General features: G+C 38.2%; 1 protein-coding gene across 8 annotated transcripts in view; it reads left to right on the plus strand.

Annotated features, from left to right (window-relative positions):
• UBE3A (ubiquitin protein ligase E3A) overlaps positions 1-22,280 on the plus strand; it is a 48,234-nt gene that overhangs the window by 15,956 nt on the left and 9,998 nt on the right. For 5 of the 8 annotated variants that reach the window (XM_040544441.1, XM_040544686.1, XM_040544517.1 and 2 more), the window contains 3 exons: positions 2,968-3,012; positions 11,025-11,335; positions 14,956-16,211. In XM_040544441.1, coding sequence (XP_040400375.1) covers positions 2,968-3,012; positions 11,025-11,335; positions 14,956-16,211 — 1,612 coding nt within the window. Of the gene's footprint in view, positions 1-81; positions 148-254; positions 371-2,967; positions 3,013-11,024; positions 11,336-14,955; positions 16,212-22,280 lie in introns of those variants that run through there. The other 3 variants (XM_040544848.1, XM_040544932.1, XM_040545017.1) reach the window with 3 other exon arrangements.

Consider the following 22,280-nt stretch of genomic DNA (forward strand, 5'->3'; position numbering starts at 1 on the left):
TGTTCTGTCGTTTTTAAGTGTTTGTCCAGGAGGATTGATGAAAAATTTGTAGACTTGCATACCTTTACTTTTCTCTCCTAGGGAGTTACAGTGGAGGTAAAAGGAGGGGCTTGCAGAATGGAGAAGTTGCTCCCTGTGTTGTTGGAAGTGAGCCACCATTTGAATTCGCTAGCTCATACTGCAGTATTCAGATTAGATGGTGTCTCGTGATCGGTTTCTACCATCTAAGTCAAAGTTGAAATTTGTAAGAGCATTTGCTCTGAGATTTTTCTCTGGACAGAACTCTTTTCAGATTTTAAGCGTGATGAAAGGACACCTTGTACTATATAGTTGTTTTACAGTACTGTTGCCTGCTTAGAGGAATAACAAGGTATCATGTTTGTAAATAATTACTACAAAACAGCTTCTCAACAGATGAGTACAATTCCTGTAATTAGATTGATCTTCCGTGTTGTTTTAATGAATATTGAAAGATCATCTTATTTGGTGCTTCCATTGTCATTTGAAACCTGTTAAAACCCAGTTACTGCGTGGATTAATATTTCTGCAACTCATTTTTACTGTAGATCTGCTCGTGTTACAGAAAATGAGAATCTGAAGGAATTTGAGCCTTTTTTTTTTTTGTAGAACCACTTATTTCAGAGGACAAAAGCTTTTTTTTTTTTTTTAGTCAACTGTTTTGTTTTTTTCCTGAACTTCCCTGGAACTTTTTCTCATAGATTATACATAAATCATAAGAGTAGGAAAGGATCTTAAATATACTGATAGCTGTGTTTACATGTCTGTACTGCAGACTACCAGCTACTTTTTTTGTATATTTAGATGTCAATTTGATCTTTTTCTGTAATTTTTCATATTGCTGTGTTTTTTAAAGTCTCAGAGTGACTAATACTCGACTTCGTTAACGCCACTATTTCACTTGTACTTTCATAGCAATTTAAAGCATTGCTCTTATCCAGAGCCTCACTGCGTTGCATTCCGTGTGAGTAAAACAAAGATAGCAGCTGCCTCAAACTTCCAAGGTGTTTCTGTGCCGAGATTTCTGAAGCCATGGATGTCAATAGAGGAGTTAGCCAGTATGAATATAAAGACTTTCCATCAATCCTCAGGTTGTATGGCTTCAAGCATTTACATGTATAGGTGAATAATTAGGAAAAAAAACTGAGGTTCTTTCCTCTCTGTTAAGTATTTGGTGACTTGATTTGTTCACTGGAGTCAAAGGGGAAATGCAACTTCCATTTGTTTTCCTGTTGAGCATTATTTTTTCCAGCAGCTGTTTTGTCAGTCCTGAACTTCAATGAGTAAGGTAAAGATCGCTTGGAGGCAATAAGCAGATCATGTTTTGAGACTGGGTAGCTTTTGTTATTTTTTTTGAGCTAGAAGGTATTTGCATTTTAAGCACGAACGTAAACTTAGTTGGATAGTAAGTTCGGAGTTCCATCCCTAGGGTCAGTTGAATTTTATAACTTAGTGAAATGTAAACAAATAACTTCCTGTGTTCTGCATCATCTGTCACTGCACAGTATCCAGTCAGCCTAGGAATTTTAATTCGTCTACCAGGAATGCTTTCTAGGCACCCAGTCTGTTAGATTTTACCAAACTGTACTATACTAGGAAGTTACTGAGATCTGGTATGTCAGTAAAGGAGCTACAGTTTCAGTAGAAAACTGCGAGAACGTTCCAGGCTTTGATAGCATGTAGTGAGGTAAAGCAATGAAATTTAGGATCAGCAGAAGTGCTTCAAGCTATGGCAGAATAGCATTTAAAATAGCATGGGTGGCCATGTAGTAAATCGAGAAAAATTAAATTGCTGTGAACAAAGGCTATTCTAGTAAAACTGGGGGAAAGCCTGCTTAGCTGTGCTAACCAGAGTCCCCTAACAAACTTGGTCGAAACCTCCAAAGTGAGCTCTATTTGCAGATGTTAGCTCACTTCTGTTTAGAAAAAGCTCTGTAGTGGAAGACACTTTAGTTCATGTAAGCTTCAGAGTTTTGCTGTGATGGCTGTGCTGTGTTTCTGCTCTCACACAATATGTTCAATTTAACAGTTCTGGTCAACTGTACCAAAGTCTGTATCACAGTGAAAGTTGGGTACGGTTCACGATACAACTTCAAGGCAGCTTAAGGTGATTGAAGTTTAAAAACTGCTGCTTTTGTACTGCCTTATTTCTTGGCTCAGAAGTCTCATCTGGCTTCAAACTCGCTGGGTAGGGGGAAGCCCAGAAGACAGGAAAAAAATTATGTCTAAAAAATAAATTAACTTCCTGAATCAGTGCTGGCATAATGGAGAAGATGGGAATAAGAAGGAGCCAAGCAGCTGTAATTTAGCCGACTTAAGTTAATATAGAACTGTACCCTTTAAATAACTCTCTAAATTAAGTTAAAGTGATAGGCAAGCTGCACAGAACTGCTGCTTGTGTTCAAAAATGTCAGGCAATAACACCTAATTCTCAATATTACCAGTGGATCCATTGGTTGGAATAAATAGAAAACTGGCTGTAGCTCTTCTGCTCTGTGAAATTATGTGCATAAATCTGAGTAATGAGACATGAAATTTGTTTAGAGATTGTTGAGACCTACTTCTGACCTGCTGTAGCTCTATCTTAGAATCCAACTGTTGATCACTGATAAACTTTGAATATACGCTTGGCTTACAGAAATGGTTATGAAGAATTACCCCAGAACTGGTGCACCATGCAGCCTGAATAGAGAGGTACTGCCAGCAGAAGTCTCCTCTGGCTGCTGTTGCATAAGCTGTGGGGAAAAACACTGTCCTTTGGCTTAATTGTGTTCTCAGATTTATGTTAAAAACTGTCATCTAGAGTTTGGTCAAGAGTTAAATGTACAAGTGCACAAAAGCTGATGCTTTTTAATTACAAAATAATTATCACTTTGCATTTCTAACTCTTTGTACTGTAACAATTTAAAGTAACAAAGAGTGCTTAAGACTTTGTATCTGTATTTGCAGATCACCAGGAGAACCTCACTCTGAAAACATTGAAACTAGCCGAATGTAAGTACATGAGTAGATGAGTTTGGTGTATCTGGTGTGAAAATGTTTTGAACATGTAGCAGTTACTCTTGCACCTGCATAAAAAGAAAGGCAGAAGCTAAGTAGAACTATGGAATCACCTTAGAAAATTTCAAACTAATATTTTACTATAAAAAATAATCTTAAGTCTCTGTAGAAACTGATTTTTTTTTTTTGAGTGAATAGGTTGAAGGGAAAGTGCGGAGGTTTAATTTAATGTGAACCAGTAGATGGTAGCATAATACAGTGTCAATAATCTTCAGGCCTATATTCAGATTTGACGGTAGGGGTGTGATTTCTACCTGCTACTTGCTAACATCATGCATGGGTTTGAAGACAGCTCAGTACTAAAGGCATGATACCTGCTAGTATCTATTTTGGCAGATGGATTGCTGAACTAAGAAAAAAAAAAGTCTGATGTGATTTGGCAAATTCATATAATAGGTATTCCTAGAAACAGCAAACTAACTTCCTTTCACTAAGCGGTATTCATATAGCATCATGCTAGTGGTTTGGAAACTTGTTTTGATCTGTCTTCATTAGTCCAAAGGCCAAAATTAACTAGAAGGAAGATTAAATTAGGCTGAAATGTTCATTTCTATTTCAAATTAAAAAGAGTTGTGGGAATGAGGAGACCATTTTAAAAAAAAAAAAAGTTACTCGAGGCTTTATTCTTATGTAAGTTAGCAAATGAAGATTCTTTTCTAGCTATTCAAACCATCCTGTCCTAGAATTCAAATAGAAAAACCACAAGCTTTGCTCTTGTGGCTTAGAACAGAAGTTCCAAAATAATAGAGGGAGTGTATCCCAGTTGCTAGGGTACTGTCCTAGACTTCAAAAGATCTGGGTTCGTTTGTCTTCTGTGACCATAAACAAATTGACTGTTTCCTTCCCTCCCTCACCCCAAGAGGTCTAGTATTTTACACACCACGGGCTGGATGCCAGTTTCAGGAGTTGTCTTGCAGGCTAGGGATGTGGTCTGAATGGCTCAAGGACTCCCCTGCTGTAGCTGCCCAACTTGTGGAGGGGCGAAGCTGAGGTGAGCAGCTCCACGTTGGACTGCATACCTAACAGCTGAAGAGGAAGCAAGGAACACTTCCCCATGGGTTTTTAGGGATTCACTGGAGCAAAGTATCTTCTTGCATTAGGAGTATTTCTCCTGGGATGGAGAGTTTGCTCACTCTCTCATGCCATCAGCACCAGAAGTGCTCTCAGCTGATTTCTTAAGGGTACAGGTTGCAGAGATTCTGTCCTGAGAGGTGCCTGGCTACCACTACATGGTACATGTTAGAGGTTGCAGGGCAAAAACCCTGCCATACTCTCTCCTGCGTAGCAGCCTGTTTTACTCTTCCTGGAGCAAGCTCAGTTACGTTTCTCTGTAGTCAATTGTGTGGAATCAGGCTGTACGCTGGCTGTAATCTGCTCGGGATATCGTAAATTGGACTGCTGCTTTTTACCTATTGTAAGGACAGATACGTCAGGTAACAAGGACCTTGACAGGTGTGAAATGAAGACTGCTTAAAGACCTATGATAAATCAGAAGGAAAAGCCAATGCAACTGTTTTCCCTTCTAGCAGTTTGACAATTTATGCGTGTTCTCCTTAAAACTGAAGCTGAAAAATTAGCATCTGCAGTAGCAGGCTTTTCCGTGAAAGCTGATTTGTTTGTGTCTGTGTGCTGACTGATGATAGGAGTTGCTCTACATAGGTTTTGTGTATCTGTCTAAAATATATGCTAGCCAGTCAAACTGTAGGGATCGTGTGTTTTGACTGGTAGTTACATGGTATTAATACATGGTATGCTTGCAAAAGGAAATTTTGTAAAACTGTAGGACAATGTGACGTGTACATCACCAATGAAGAATTTCTGCAATCCCGCTGCATAGTTGCTCTCACCACATAAGGTGGAATAGCATGCTGGGTAACAGAGTTTGACCTGCAAGCCTCGTGTGCAGCTAAAATACTGGCTATGTTATTAACGTGCTCATAATGCGTTAGTAAACTCGGGGACTTACGCAAGTGTTTTGTTATTTGCACAATGAATGTTTAAGTTGTTTTGCTCTGGTTGGCTGATATAATTGCTTTATTTGTTCCTGTCTTGCATTGCAAAGCTCCATACCAAGAGCATGGTCACATGTTTCACATGTTAATTAAAAGACAATAAAATTTGACTCTTTTGGACTCCGCAACATTCTTCCATGGATAAGAGTCTTATTTATCCCAAGCTTTTCAAGTTCTGCCTCTATTCCTGATGAACAAAAATCTTAGTGCAAGCTCAGTTAGGAGTCGTTTTTTTCCTTAAGCATTCATTCAAGTCCTTGAATTTTCAAGATCAGCACCTTCTCCTGTCTGCCTCTGCCACAGGACTGCAATAATTTCTGGCATTGATTGGTGCAGCTTTCTAAAAACCCGTTTAGAACTAATTTACAGAATTTGTCATCAAAAACTTGAAGACCCTTATAAGTTCATGTACTTTCCCTCTGCTTATTGTGTTTTGTCACATATCATATTGTTTAACCCCACCCATCCCCATTTAGAGTGTTGCTACAGTTCCATTTGATGTGTAGCTATCTCACTTTGGAGTAGATTTCATAGCTGGTTTGTTTCCCTTCAAAGAATGGCAACAGGAAAATTCTGCAGCAGCCTCCAAAAATATGCCAGAAAAATAATTTACAGCCATTGCAAATACATACAGTGACTACGTAAGTATTAGTGATTCATCATACCTAGTGCCTAATGTCTGAAATTATTTTCCTCGTAGCTGAAACCACAGGTGGATTTGCATAAACTGGAGCTTTCTAATCCACAGATGCTGGACTGCTCTTAAACTGGAAGTTAGGGTCTTTAGGTCTTCTGATCCCGTGTTATTTGCAGGCAGTTTCTGCATGACCACAGGCACTGTTTTAGGACAGTGTCAGATGGAATGAACACACAGTAAAAGAATGCTACCATGGGAACCTAACTCATTACAAACTCTAGAACTTTTTTTTTTAACTTGAAAACAGAGTTGTGGGATTGTCCCTTTCCTGTACTAGGCCTCTTTCCTTCAAGCTGTACAAGGGGAGTCCATGGCGATCACAGTTTAGGCCCCTTCTCTGCAGGTTGGTCTTAGATGTCAGTCCTCTTCTTATATCAATACTTCTGTCTAAAATAGTTTGTCTTGTGTATGAGGCAGGCTTGCTATGGGAACACAGCAGTGGCCCAGAAGGAGACAATGAGAACCAGTGTCACCAAGTTACTGTCTTTATATGTTTTATTAGCAGTACTGCAATGAGATCCAACCTCTTTTGTTCGTTAGGGCTGCAGAATACAGTGTGTAAACTTCATAACTGACAAATTTCAGCACAATTCAACATGAAGTTTGATCTATTTAGCTTGAGTGTTGGGACTTCTTTAACCAAGGGAGAACAACACAAAACATAGTAAATATGTATCTTGCTTAATATTTAATAAAATATTGCTTGTTGTTTTTTGTCCTGAACATTAGACAGACTGAAGGGTTCTTGCAAGTATGTGAAGTTACTGTTGTCTCACTTCTTTCCAATAAAGACAAAGCTGGCCTTTTCGTGACCTCACAGCCAGTACAGAGTATTAGTGCTTGGGACTCCTTAACTTAAAATAGAATTTGGAGAACTGCAGAAATGTTCTGTGCAGTTAGACATGATCAGTCCTTAGGAGTTTAACAGCTGATAACAAGTCTGTACTTTTAGCTTCAATAACAAATTTGTTCAAAGAGAGTAAAATGTTGTAAGCTTATAGTTAGTCCTAAACTTAACTATAAAAAAAAAAAAAAAGTAACTTGAATTACTGCTGGAATATAGTTGAGTATGTTTATGGGCTTTTATATGAAAGCTGCATTCCTCCCTGCCTTTTCAAAAGACATTAATTCTGTAAACCTGAGCATAGCATTTTAAACACAGTAAAGTGTTGTGATATGCCTGTAGTTGTTACTTACGTATGTTGTTTTTGATTACAATAATTGTTTAATAACTGATTTGGAGGCAAAGGATTATTACCTTCTGGTCTGAAATGTTTAGCAAAAAAATAAATAAAAATCAGGCACTTCTCCTGATGTTGCTTGGGTTGAAAAGCCAGGATGCAACTGATACATTACTCATCTCTAAATTTATTGACTAATTGAATGTTGGAATGCTTTTTTAAGAAGGACAGATAGGAACCAGGATATGAAACCAGTTAGTCTGTGGCATGATGTTATCTCTGGAGAGTCCTAGAGCTAATACTCAGCAGAGGAAAGGGCAGTAATGAAGGGTGCTTTCCTAATAGGACTGCAACAAGGTAATTTGTCTGTGAGACAAGATTAAGAGATACATGCTGACCACATTCTTGACTCCATCTCTCTAGCTGTCTTTCTGCATTGCTCCATGAAGCCAGGATGACTTCTGTTCTCAGGCTCGCCCTTCTTGAGGGAGTGCTGTATCAGACTGCCAGCATACAACGTTCATGGAGGCACAGCGGAACCAGAATGCGTGGTGGGGAGGGAGGACCCTTGGTTGACCAATATGGTCCCAGGGGGTCATTGTCTGCACCTAGTCACTGGGGTTCGCTGCCTGAGGCACGCCACACTGGAAGGATCAAGGTTTGGAAACGTGAGCTCCGTGTGTGTGTTTGCAGGCCTACATTAGCTGGGATGGCAGTGGCTGAGGCAGACAAAAGGTGTTACGACATCGGTGGAACCAAGGGGCATTGCGCTGCTCCAGCTCTGGGTAGAACATCAGGCATTTCAGCACGCACGGCCCCTTCAAAGGGGGCTTTGTGGGCAGTGCTCTTACTAGAAACTTCCCTCCAAGCATCGCCATTATTATGCTTATGAAACAGAAGAAGGAAAACGGCATGCAAAGTTTAAAACAAAATCTCAAAAAGCAATGTTTAAATTCACATGTAGGTGAGTTTGTTGTGATTTTTTTTGACTGCTTTTCATCTGATGGTGATCTTATTTCCAAAGTGTAGTATAATAGTTGCAGCTAAGTATGTCTGCTTATGCTTCTGACTGTTTAAGCATACACTGAAAGTTGTTTTGCTATTAGTATCAGAAAGAATTGTTTGTCTTCCAGGTAGAAAAATGTCTAACAAATTTCTCTCTGGTTTTCATGCGTTAGTTTATTTTTCTTTTTTTTTTTCCATCAAGGAAGACAACAGTTTATGAATACTTTGGTACTTCTGAATTCTTAATTTTTTTTTAAAGTAAGTCAGGGAACACTAATTTTTAAAATGGGAAATGAGCTTGTGGAATTGTTGGGCTTTGGGGGAGGAAGAAGAGAGATAATAGTGGGCTCCTTCAGCCTTTGCTGAAGTAGTGTTTTGCTTAAGAGGGCTTTAGAAGGCCCCTTGTTTAGGAAGTTATCCTTAAGTCAATTTTTGAAATCCTTTTTCATCATGATGTACGTGGAAACAAAAAAAAAAAAAACAAAAAAAAAAACCCTTAGGAGTTAGCTGTGAGAGACAACTCTAAGCTTAGCTTTGTCTCTTAACATCTTGGACATGACCTGATTAAAGTGCAGTGTTTAATATTATTGCTATTAATGTAATCAGTGTTTATACACTGAAATAACTTCATTCAAACTGGATGTTACACGACTAGAAGGGTGTGCATGCTGCTTTAACAACTTGTCCAGCTTGAAAATGTAAGTTCTCTCTTTTTAGGGAATTGGTCAGCTTTTCACAATGTATTTAACCTGAATAACAACTCCAGCTGCTTTAGGTAAAAACATATATGCGCACACGTATTATTTCTCATAAGCTTCCCTGTGGCATTCATAGCTATATTACTCAGGTCAGAAAACAAATTATGGCAAAGAACTTGTAATCAACGTGTAGACTGCAATGGAGAAATAAGACGGAAGGAAACTGTGATGAGGAAGGATAAAGCTTGAAAAGAGGATGTGTGTATGAAATGAGTGCCATTCTGTATGTGCTGTGGAAAACATGCTCAGTGAGAGAGGAAAATTAGAGCAGTGAGCTTCAACTCGAGTTGGAAGGAATTTTCGTGAAGGTGTCAAGGTAATGCATAGGAGGGACTGCAAGAGGAGTAAAGAGCATGTTGGTGAGTCAGGTGGCCATATCTCAGGTGTTAATTCAGTATTAATTAAGAAAGCCTTTCATGTGTTAACATTCATATGCTTACAAATTATATTTTACCCTTTAAATTTGAAGGTCTGGAATGATTCAAAGTCAAGAATGATCAAAGCATGAAATCTCAGCATTCAATAATAAATGTCTAAAGTTGCGTACTGATCTAAGCTGTATGGAAGACTATTTTTAAAAACTTCTAAAAGCTAAAGTATTAAAAGGAAGATTTAAAAAAAATCACATTTCTCAGTGTGTATGTATACCTACATGTATGCACACAAGAGGCTGCTGTTCTGAAGACCATGTATATAAAAACTGGAAAAGGCTAGAACTCTTTTCCTTGGATCAAAATACAGCTATTCCCTGTTTGTACAGAAGTGGTTTTGACGGTATTGATGGTGCTGCTTTACTTTTTATGGCCTTCCAACTCTGTCTTGGGGTGTCAGGGAAACCTTTCTGCTTTTTTTGCCTTGGAACTCACTAGGGCATTCAGAAAGTTCGGTAGACGTTAGAGTAATAATTTTCTTTGTGAGAAATGTTTTCTTCTCTTTCACCTTTATGGATCACGTGATTGTAGAGAAGGTACAAGGGTGCTATTGCTGAATAATTTACACCTCAACAGTCACTGTCAGAACTTGAGGACACTTTTCTTTCTGAAGCCACTGCATTGAAACTCTGATACTTGACCAGCCCATACTATCAGCTAAGTGCAGCAAATACTGAGTAGTACCAGTAGGTCTGGTGTTTCAGTTCTTAAGTATTTGTTTTATGGAGAATCTGTGTGCATCAACCTGTGGAAGAAAAGCAACTTCAAGTTAATTATCACGATTTCTGATTAATATCTTGCTTTCCATTTTTATAGCACTGTATCGTTAAAGTTGGGTAAAAAGCCTGTGTATTAGACCTATGTAAAATGTTTGAAATGTTTTTTCATAGCTGAATAACTAGCTTTTTTAAATGAATTGAAAATTCTGGAGGTTTATTTCAAAAATATGGGGAAACATGTTGTTCTTGGTGCTGCATGCAGCTTTTTCTGTCCTAATTGCCAGCAGCTTTCAGGTGGTTTATTTACCATTTGCATGTTTTTATAGAAGTCTGACTTCAGTAACTGACCAGTGAGATTTTTGTGTGTCTGTGTAGTACTAAGCATATTGAGTGGTATACAGATACAGTTGTAATTCTTCAAAATACAAAGTTGCTGTATGTTACTGTGGGAGAAAGGGGAGGATTTGGCAAATAGCTCTTTGAGAACTGTATACCTTATTAGGCTGAGGTTATTCAGGCTTGGGCTCATCTTTAATCATGGTTTTGTCAGCAGTTTAATTAACCAAGCAACACTTTTCCTACTGATTTAAATAGACTAAATATCAGATAACCCAGTCATCTGGAATCTTGTTTTAAAAAAAAGTCCTAGATTTTTTTTTTTTTTTTAGAGTTTACATCCTATTGGTGTAGTATTAATAAATGCCTGGATTGTTTGTTTGTTGTGCAGCTTCCCTCTCAGTGGCAACTGTACCTCAGTACTATGCATCAAAGACATGATCATCTGTAGATCTGGTTCTGTTTTACATGCAGCCTTGCTTTGCATCTACACTGCTCTATTTTTGTTGTCAATTGAGATTGTGTCCACTGTAACACTAGAGTGTAAAGCTGAAAAGTATGCATAAAGAGGATTTACCTTTTGTTTGCATAGGACCTATAAATCACGTTGTGTGTTAAATATACTTCCGTTTGTCAAGATGAGTCCTACATTTAAAAAACAAAAATAATCTCCTGATGTTCCCTCTGATTCAGAAATCTTGTGTTTCAGTGCCTGACTAATCTCTGCCTTGCTGATGCTTTTTGAATGAGCTTCGTATGTGAAAGCTCTACTAATCCTTGTACTTACTGTTTGAATGTTTGCTACAGGAAGCGAGCAGCTGCAAAGCATCTAATAGAGCGCTACTACCACCAGTTAACTGAGGGCTGTGGAAATGAAGCCTGCACGAATGAATTTTGTGCTTCCTGTCCAACTTTTCTCCGTATGGATAACAATGCAGCAGCCATTAAGGCCCTCGAGCTTTATAAGATTAATGCAAAACTCTGTGATCCTCATCCCTCCAAGAAAGGAACGAGCTCAGCTTACCTAGAAAACAATTCCAAAGGTGCCCATAACAATTCCTGCACTGACAGAAAAATGAACAAGAAGGAAATGCAAGGCCCAAGAGATGACTTTAAAGGTAAGATGTCATTTTAGATTCTTCCTAAAATAGAACACATTTAATATGCACAAGTATAAGTCTACAGATGTCAGCGTGGTGGTGTTCTTTTGATTCCTTAAATAAAATACAGTATTTGGCCTTCAAATATTTTACTATAGATTCTATAAAGTGGCTGGGTTACTGCTGAACACTGATTCCAAATCTGGATCTTCACTATATCTCTCTTAAAACTCATATGCGTTCTGAGATTACTGTTTCTACAGACATAGAGATTTTTAAGTGCTGTTGTATGCCTATTTTAGCTCAGTTAATTTGCCTAGTTTTGTAACTGCCCTGGAGTTAATGGGTTGTAAAATTTATTTTTTGACGAATTCCAGTTTGTGTCAAGAAACATAAGATGAACAAAATGATACAATGGATAATAAATAGGCTTGAACAGTGGATTTATTTGGAAGAGGAAATAGAACTAATAAAACCTTGTGACTGTCCACTGGAGGTTTGTTTTGGACTATCAGTGGCTTTAACATGTACCCTTCTCATGATCTAAACTTAACCCTTAGTGCAAAGCTCTGTCTTTGCCAAATGTCAAACCTTCCAATTATGATGACCAGACATATTTGCAAAGGAAGTTGTTGAAGGAAGCACTAGAGAAAGAGACCACTGCATAAGATGACGTCTTGATTGTTACCTAAAAACATACGTTTAAAAAAAAAAATGCATCTACCAAGTGAAAAAAGTTAAAATATTTAAGCCAGAGTGGGGAAGAGAAATACAATTCTGTACATCTTTTCAGACTTCTTTTTAGTTTTTTTAAACTCTGCTAGCAGGAGTCTGAAAAAATCAGTTTGTGACCGAAATCTGTGATGCAAAAAGAAATCTAAAAGAAAGCTAACTGAAATTAGAGCTATTAACCGTTGAGCAGACTTTAAATGTTGTCGTAAATGGTTTGAGCACAGAAGTTTAGATTCATTCATTTTAGATTAAAAAAAAAAAAAAAGTGAAACCATTTACAGCAAAGAATTAAAGAGGCCTGCAGAATCAGCAGTGAAATGTAGCTCTGTTATAGGAGACCTGAGATGCTCCAGTCAATACTAGCATTAGCTTGTACTTCAGCTGATGTAAACGTGTCCCCAGATTATTTATGATCTGAGTAAGCAAAGAAGCAAATAGTAGGGAGGGGGAAAGGGATCCAGTGTAGTGTTAGATTGGACGGAGAGGCATTAGGTCTGTTCTCTGACTTTTCGCTTAGTTTTGTGTGTTTCTGATGGAGATGTGCACAAACAGGATTTTCGTTCATCTACCCCACTCTGCCATCCTCTCTCCACAATGCAGATATGTAAAAATCTTTGCGCTCTATCTCCAGAGGCGCTATGTTGTCTAAAGCAATGACTCAGATCTCATGTATTGTAGAGTCACAAGTGCTGACCTGTCTTTGTAGCTGTATGGCCAGAGCATGAATGCGTTGTTAAATACCATATGGGACTCTTATTTACCTGGGGAAAGGAATCATATCTAAGGAATCGAGCGCTCTTGATTCCTATTCTAAATTACTGGAATCGCTGCTAAAGCTTGATTTCGTGTGTGAGGATGTCATGGGGTAGCATTAGAGCAAGGTTTGAGAGGAGCCGTTTACTTACTGGATCACTTAGTGTAGTAGAAAGATCAAGAGAAGGTGTGTAAAAGCTCACAGTCAAATGTCAGTTAAAACTGACTTCAGTAGAAAGGAACCTTCAGTTATGTCTGGCTTACTCTGCAGATGATCAGTATTGGATACAGACATACAAGATGTTGATCACTGCTACAAAGTAAAATGGGACAGGCCCTTAGAGCAGCTGAGTTGGAGTGTGGTCACAGGATACCACTTAAAGCTGTTACAGAACTGCTTATGGTAATACTAAATATTTTAGCAGGAAATAGCAGGTGGTTTCCTATTTAAATACTACGAATCTGTTTAAAAAATAAAATAAAATAAATGGAAAATTGTGTTGAAAGCATGGGAATTTAGAATGTGTTATTAAACTGTCAACTTTATTGATAATTTCTGTGCTATAAGTAACTTCCATGCAGTGGAGTCAGTGAACTTGAGAATGTAGTCCTTGTTTTGAGGAGCTATGGCATAAAACAATCTGTATCAGCAGTTAAATTTATTTTAGGCAGGTTTGCTGCTTGCATACGCATGGCAACAGATAAAAATAGGAGATGTACCCTTCATAATATTTTCAATGCTGTTATGTAGCAGGACAGATTTCAGTTTTGAAGCTTTTCCCACTGTCTTCATATTTGTTGGAAGTCAATCTCAGTAGCATGACATAAGCTTAATCTTTCCCATGTTACGTGTGCTCTAAGAATGATTTTGGGTCTCTGCAAAAATCAATAAATTGTCTCTCTGCCTGATTTAGTTTGTATTTTTAACTTATTGACTGCTTGGGATGAATGTTAAGGTAGGTAATCCCATTTCAAAATATTTAAACATATACTGTATATAAGTATATATATAAAGATGATACAGTTACTACTTTCTTCAGAGGTAGTTATACTGGTGGTGTTGATGGATACAGTGATGTGATGCATGTCCTCATCTCTGCAGAGATGCTATTACACAGATTTGGTTTTCATTTCTATGTGCCAGTTTGGAAGAATCTGAATGTTTAAACTAGATCGGCTTTTCAGTACCTGATCATGTTTGGTGGTTATCCTACTCTAAGTCATCACCTGATGCACATACATTTGTGGGTACTGCTTGAGAAATAGCAGAGAAAACTACATAATGCTTTTTCCTTCTCTTAATAAAGAGAAAGGAAGATTCAGGTTAGCAAATGGATCCCCAAAGGAGCTATTGCACTTAGAGTGGGGGGAACAGGTACTTGGAGCCCATGCTGCTGTTGTGTGTAAACCAGCTTGATCATCTGAATAGCAAGTTGATGAGTGTGCTCCAGTGAAGCCTAGTGTACAGAGAAGTAACTCACCTACCCAACTGTGTGTGTAATGTAGAAGGCAGCATAAAATTCTAAACATGTATTGTGTTTTTTAAATGATTTTCAGGTACGTTTTATACATATATATATATATATACACACACACACACACACAAACTGCAGAAAATATTAGAAATAGAAATAAACAAGAAATCGTATATACAACAAAAATTGGTGAATCTTTTCAAGATCTGTTTTTAAGAAGTGGGGAAGTGTGTGGATTAAATAAGTGCTCTGAAAAAAGTTGATAGTTTAGTTCAGATAGTTTAATGACTTGTCTGTTAGCTGTGCAGTATTGTTACTGTCTTAAGACTTTCAAAGCTTAACATCTTACTGATTGCCCTAGTTGCTCTTGGTTAGACAATATAGCACGATTAAATGTGACCAAATGTAGTCAATCAAAAGACAGCAAAACAATTTTACTGTCACAGTATGTTCTCTGATTCGCATCCACAAATGAAATATTACACAAAAGAATTGTGAAAGAAATCATGATTCTTCATGCTATTGAAATCAAAATATGTTTCGAATTTAACAAGCACTGACGCTGTTTTTTCTAAAGTGTGTTAATAATGATATACATATTTCATGAGTAGAGCAAATAAATACCTTATATTTTTTAATTTTATCTTAATACAATTAAAATATTTCATCTCTTTGTAGATGTGACTTTTCTAACAGAAGACAAGATATATGAAATTCTTGAACTATGCCGAGAGAAAGAGGATTATTCCCCTTTAATCCGGGTGATTGGGAGAGTATTTTCTAGTGCTGAAGCATTGGTACAGAGTTTCCGAAAAGCCAAGCAGCACACGAAGGAGGAGCTCAAGTCCCTTCAAGGAAAGGATGAAGACAAAGATGAAGACGAAAAGGAAAAAGCTGCCTGTTCAGCTGCTGCTATGGAAGAAGATTCAGGCGCATCGTCATCTTCATCATCAAGAATAGGTGATAACACACAGGGAGACAATAACCTCCAAAAATTAGGCCCCGATGAAGTGTCTGTAGATATTGAAGCAGTCAGGCGGGTCTATGATAGATTACTTTCTAATGAAAAAATAGAAACTGCCTTTTTAAATGCACTTGTGTACTTGTCACCTAATGTGGAATGTGACTTGACTTACCATAATGTGTACTCTCGGGATCCTAACTATCTGAATTTGTTTATAATCGTTATGGAGAATGGCAATCTTCATAGCCCTGAATACCTGGAAATGGCTCTGCCATTGTTTTGCAAAGCAATGAGCAAGCTACCCCTTGCAGCTCAAGCAAAACTGGTCAGATTGTGGTCTAAGTATAGAGCAGACCAAATTCGGAGAATGATGGAGACATTTCAGCAGCTTATTACTTACAAAGTCATAAGCAACGAGTTCAATAGTCGTAACCTAGTGAATGACGATGATGCTGTTGTTGCTGCTTCAAAGTGCTTGAAAATGGTTTACTATGCAAATGTAGTAGGAGGGGATGTGGATACAGATCATAATGAAGAGGAAGATGAAGAACCCATCCCAGAATCAAGTGAACTAACTCTTCAAGAGCTGTTGGGTGAGGAAAGAAGAAATAAAAAAGGTCCTCGAGTGGACCCTCTGGAAACTGAACTGGGTGTTAAAACTATAGATTGCAGAAAACCACTTATTCCTTTTGAAGAATTTATTAATGAACCACTGAATGATGTTCTAGAAATGGACAAAGACTACACTTTCTTCAAAGTAGAAACGGAAAACAAATTCTCTTTTATGACTTGTCCCTTCATATTGAATGCTGTTACCAAGAACCTGGGATTGTATTATGACAATAGAATCCGGATGTACAGTGAACGACGCATAACTGTGCTCTACAGCTTAGTTCAAGGACAGCAGCTCAACCCGTACTTGCGACTTAAAGTGAGACGTGATCACATCATAGACGATGCACTTGTCCGGGTAAGTCCTGAGGCAGCGACATGGAGCTTTGGTTGGTTGGGTTTGGCTAGCGCAAACTGCACAGGCTTCGACTAACTGGAAAGGACCGCGTGTGGATCCGGTGTTTTACGTGCTAGATTTCCTCTGCAAGAATCTCATATGGCCTTACTATATTAAGTTTGAATTCTGAGCGTGTTGCTGGAGACTTGCACAGTCAGCAGACCAGTTTCGCTCAGAGCACTTGGGCATGCAAGTATCAAAGAGTTTTTAACCCTCATTGACAGGTTCTGTGCTGCTACACATTGTAGTGCAGAGAGACGGCGGCCAAATTCTGTTTCAATGCCTTATATTCTGTGTCATCTGCACTAAATCATCTTTTGGTAATATTTTTTTTTCAGGTGGAAGTTTGCATTAAAGCCTTTCCTTTCAGTTGTGTACTGTTCTTGTGACTTGTGACCTTCTAGGTGTAACGTGTGTGGAGTGACTACTTGATAAGTAGAACTTCGCTTCCCTAAGACTTGTTGGTATTTGGTGCAAATAATGACTGAGAAGGGGGGAAGTAAGACCTGTTAGTACTTGAGAACTGTGAGAGCAGCCTGTTTCTGAATATGCTGGCTTCTTAAGGTAAAACTTAAGAATCCTTGTTCACACCTTTTTTGAAGATGGGAGTTGTGCAGAATACAAACTATGAAGAATATTTCACACAAACTTCTTTTTTCATAAATAGGTCCCTTAATTTCAGGACTTTTCTTCCTTTTTTTTTTTGCTTAAAGCTGTTATTTTTCAGAAGCTCATTTTTCTGTGTTCTGTTAAAAGCACAACAGTCCTTGCAAACTTTTAAACTTTGATTTTAAAGCATGTCTCTAAAGAGTCAGACAAGGGTGTGTATTTGGAGAGAGTCTGGGGACAGTATGATTTCTTGCTTCTCAACCCAGTAGCTGCTTCTGTTTAACTGCTGTTGAAGGTCCGTTGTGAGAGCCCTAAATAAGCTCCCACCTTGATTTTTCAGTGTACATCTGCATTTTCTGATGAGTTAGCTGCTTCATGCAAATTGCTAATATTATCAGTTAGCATGCAAAACTTTTGTCCCAAGTACCAACAGGTGTGTTGGGGATTTGCAGTGCAGAAGTGGCTCGTCTGTAAGCCCAGTTACTGTATCAGGCAAGTGAAAAAATACTGTTGTAAGATTAAGCCTTCCTGTGTACCAGTTTTCTGATTTAAAAATGCTCTTTGTAGTTTCACTCTCTCTGGAGCTTACCTTAGGTTTTGTCACCTTGAAGTAATGAGGTTTTTCATTGATGCTCTTCAGCTTTGAGATAGTATTCCCTCTTTGCCAATATTTACCTATCTCTTCAGGAGAGGATGGACTGAAACAGGATGAGAGCTAGTTTTGGGGAGATGTTCTCTTAAAGTCAGTTTGAGCAGAGAGGAAGCAGACCCTCCTCATGCTGATGATGGGAAAGAAAATCTGTAAACGTGTAAAGGTATCCATCTACATATTGCTCCCAGCTTTAGGGAGTTGAAACCTTTGAGGACAAAAAATGCTTAGTGTTGATTAGAAAGCTCGTGGGCAACATCAAGTTGGTGCAGTTGCTACATCTCAGCTGGGCCACAGCAGACATCACTGCACACTCTTGGTCTGCTGGAAACTTGGGTAATTTAAATCACTTGAAACTCAAGCATACGAATTTAATTTGCAATGCATGTGCAGCAGCCCTAGCACAGCCCGGCAGTCTACAAATACATGCCTGGGCAGTTGCCATGGATCCTCTTATGGATGTTAATTTCAGCTGGTAGAACGTGTTAAATTATGGTGATCTGACTCTGTCAAAAACCAAAGGAGAGTAAGAATTTTAGACTGTTTATTTTGAGATGAAGAAATAGAGAAAAATACAATGGTTCTAAATTCAAACCGTCTGAGCTGTGGTGTTAGTGAAAGCAAGTGGAGCCCAGGCACTTCTCAAAAGCGGAAAATGGATTATCCTCAAGATGAAGGAAGACTCGCCCTCCTAGTTGGAGGAAGGGAGAAATGCATGCCATTTGAACACGTGCATCAAGGTACCCGTTGTGAAATGATGTGGACTGAGGAAAAAATGTGTTGATTAAACTACCAATTGATACAGAAGTCACCTTTTATCTATTGATGGTTTTTAGTTGACAATAAGGTATTAGTGCTCAAGGAAGAGATTTAAAATATTTCTGAGGAAGCGTTGAGAAAGGAGGGAATGAAACAATACAATGTCTCTGTTTACCATGTGCTTATATCTCTTCTGCATTTTTTTCCTATTGTAATATCAAAGGATATAATAGAAATTCAGGTAATTTACAGTCTCTTCAGAGAGATGATGAAGTCCTCATAAAGGAAGAAAGATGACAGGACATAAAAGAATGATGTAAATCTGCTGGTAGCAGGACAAGTGTAGTCAGGGAAATACATCCACACTGTTGTCTTTGCACTTAATTCGGCAGCTGCCTGACTGATCAGTTTCAGAATTGCATGCTGCTGTTATAAGCACTTCCTATAATAAATTCAAAACACAAATCTGTTTCCACTTCCGAATTGGCATGAAATGGGTTAGGACAGTCCTCAGTATTACGTCCCAATCATAAGTGACTTCCTCTGCCTCTGATTGCAGTCGAAATTGGAACTGTAGGTCAAAGACAGGCTTGATGCTGTTAGCGATGGCTGCAGTTTTGGGTATGATGTTGAACTTCAGAAGGGTCTCACTGAAAAATATTAGAAAAAAATTGTCAAGATAAGTCTTCAATCATAAAAGCATAGTCTTAAACCTGTTCAGTGACAAAACAGTTTCTAATCATGCTTAAATTACAGGTAAGAAATACGATTTCTGGTATTTTACCCTTGCATTGCTTTTTTTGCTTATGGGGTTTTTATTTAGTGAAATTGTTCGTATGAATTCGTATAGACCTGTTTAAATTGTAAGTAATTTTATGCTCATGTCAGTAGACTGGTGTTTTTAGAGAATATTTACTGCAGACTTTGTTTGGCTATATGTGGAATTCCTTGGACAATTTCACGATGAAGGCATTCTCAGAAATATTGATTAAAGCGAGGTTGAGATGATCTTACTCATGTTTTCTTTATCAGTACTGGATATTTTTAAAGCAAATACATCAATCAGCTTTCATAATTCATATTAGCAAATGGACTGAGTGCAGGTCTTTGCTAATTAGTCAAGCTGGTTTTGCCTTCATATTTAATATTTAAACTTCTGGAGTTCATTGTGTACATCTTGCTTTTTGGACTTCATTAAAACAAATATGAACATTGAACGTTTTTAATCATGGTAGGGTTATTTTCCTAGAATTTGAAGTAATGCCTTTTAAGTACTTGTTTAAAGCTGCTTTTTTAATAAGAAGGCTGTAGTTCTCCCTGGAATTAATATATGTAAGCAAAAACTTCATTGTTCAATCATTGTTCAATTTCTTTGCACGTATGAAACTTATTTTTTCTGATTTTTTTTTATTGAAATGGACTTAATGAAACAGTAAGTATATAATACAAAGGCTGTATGCTTAGCTGTATGTACGTTATTCTGAAAAGTCCTCAGAGGGGAAATGGTGAAGTGTTAGTCCTCACTTTTATTACAGGGCTCTTACACTTGGGAGTTGGCAGCTCAGTTTGCAGTCTCTAGAAAGCAGCTGACATGTCCTCTTGTGTCTAATGGGTTTCTTTCAAGAGGTTTTCTGGACTACAGCCGAGCCACATTAGGTGGATGTGGTGATAATGAAAGGTTTATCCTTAAATCCCCTCTTCTGCCTTTTCATCCCCAAGCAGCTCTTTCTTTCATCCCCTTCCTCTGAGTTGACTCTCCTATTTTGCACAGATTATGTGGATTTATGCTCAGGTAGCAGTAATGGAAAGGGTGTGAGTTATGACATGTGAGTTCCCTAAGTGGAAAATGTGGTGGGTTCCTCCAGCAGGATCTGGCTGGTACGTGCTTGCAAACTAGAAATTCACTCTGACAAATTTGGTGTTGAATTCAGGCAGCTGGCAGGCAGCCAGCCTCTTCTAGGTGCAAATGACTCTGCTAAATGCATCCGTGAGCAAAAGCTCCTATGTGACGACTCAAGCCAGCGTGCAGATTCTCACAGGATGTTAAAACCAAGCACTCCGGGAGCTTTAACATGTTCTTTGAGACTAAGCTGGTTTTTGTGTGTGTTCAGCTGAAAGTCTCAGCCCTTAGCGTGCCTTGGTTGCGTGCAGATGTAAGCTCCGCTGGCAAGCATATGTATGAACCATGAAACGCAGCTTGAGAGGCTGCTCCTTAGTCAGTTCTTAAGTATTACTCGCGTGCAGTTCTGCACGTGCACAAAATGTACTGACCGACATATGTCGTGATGTGCCTCTGGTACTTTGAACCTTAGAGTAGGTGTAGTCACTTTTACCATCTAGCATGAAAAGTATTCCTGCCACTGTTTCTGAACTCGTGTGTTACATGCTGGAGCTTCAGGCTTTCTGATTTTTCACTGAACAGATTATTTCAGTTACTGTCAGTTTTAAGATGATGCCTAAACTCTGGCATTACATTAGGGTTTTAAATATTGTCTTCTGTCTTCCAGTGGACCATTTCCTATCTTTCAGGGAAACACAGTGCTGTTCTGTAAACAACGTAAATCATACGGTTTGCTATGTTGTGGCACACTAACATATTTAAGCCAACAAAATACACTTATTTGTATAACATCATGTCTCAACTTTTTAGCCTTTCAATTTATACATACTCAGTTTTTGATGGTTATGCTTCAGACAGTTACACAGATGCTTTCTAGGAAATTGCTGGAAAATACAATGACTTTATCTGCGTGGCCAAACCACCATGACAGAAGACATCAGCTTCTAAAACTTTGGGAATTCACATGCACTCAAATTGGGTTTATCCAGTAGTATCTGTGTTGGCATGGCCGAGAGAGCTCTGTTTGTTTAAAAAAAATATTTTAAGCTGAAGTTCATACTTACTTGCTGTGGAAGCACTGCGGTTCTACTAAAATGCAATGCCTCTACTGTTGTGATGGTGTTTTCTACTGAGTTTCATTTATTTTCTTGTTAAGTGTCAGTTGAGAGAGATGGATATTCAAAGGAGCAGCTAAATCTGTGACTTTCAGTTGAGCAGCTTAGCACCGTTGTCCTCATAAAATCTACTTCAAGGAACATTATTAGGCTTTGACTCAAAATACAGGCCTTTTGGTAATCCTTTATCTGACTTCCTCGCAGATGTTCAGCATGGTGTTCCAACCAGTGTTGCTCAACTCAGTGTTTCCTTCCCCCTTTTTTTAATACTGCATTTCTTTTATGTTGCTCATTACAGCCTAGTTCTGAGCCAAAAACAATTTCCAAATGTTATTTGATTGCTGCATATATGTAAATATGAGCATTCTCTTTAACGTAAACACATTTTTATGATGTGAAAATTTTTATACCACGACAAGATTGTTGTCCCCCCCAAAATACATAGGCAATACCTGCCTTCTCAGAACTCATCAACATTTGTAAAACTTTCACAAGAGTAAATTGGTGGTGGTAGGTACTGCAAAGCCAATGAACTCATAACTGGGAAGAAAAAAGTATTAGTGTACTTGTAAGAACAAATTCAAATCGGAGAGCATCTATCTAATGTATAACTGGTACTTAAGGTCTGTAAATCACTACTACTGTTTTTAGAACAATAATCTGCTGTATTTACAACATGGCTTGTGCTCTGTCCTATTCAGGAGCAAAATTCTTTTTACACGTTTGTAAGATGCTAAACGTAAAGATTTACTTCAAAGGCAAGATGCAAAACTACATTAGTGTGGGAAGAGTATGATGAGAATATCAAGTTGGGGGGAACTGCAACATGGTCTTGCAGCAGAAATACTGTTGATTTAAAAAACACAGTGAACTTCAGTGAAAAAGTTATTTTGGTCTCCTTTGGGGCTGAAATGGTTCGTTGCAAGTGACATACAATAGAATACCAAATGGATTGACTGCTTGATGTAGTACACAACTGTTTTTCCAGAGACTCTTGTAATTTAACGTGCATCTCAATCTAGTAATCTGACCTCACTTGCTTTCATTTGTGGAGTCTT

This window comes from Cygnus olor, chromosome 1 (genome assembly GCF_009769625.2).
Source record: "Cygnus olor isolate bCygOlo1 chromosome 1, bCygOlo1.pri.v2, whole genome shotgun sequence".
NCBI classification, from domain to species: domain Eukaryota; kingdom Metazoa; phylum Chordata; class Aves; order Anseriformes; family Anatidae; genus Cygnus; species Cygnus olor.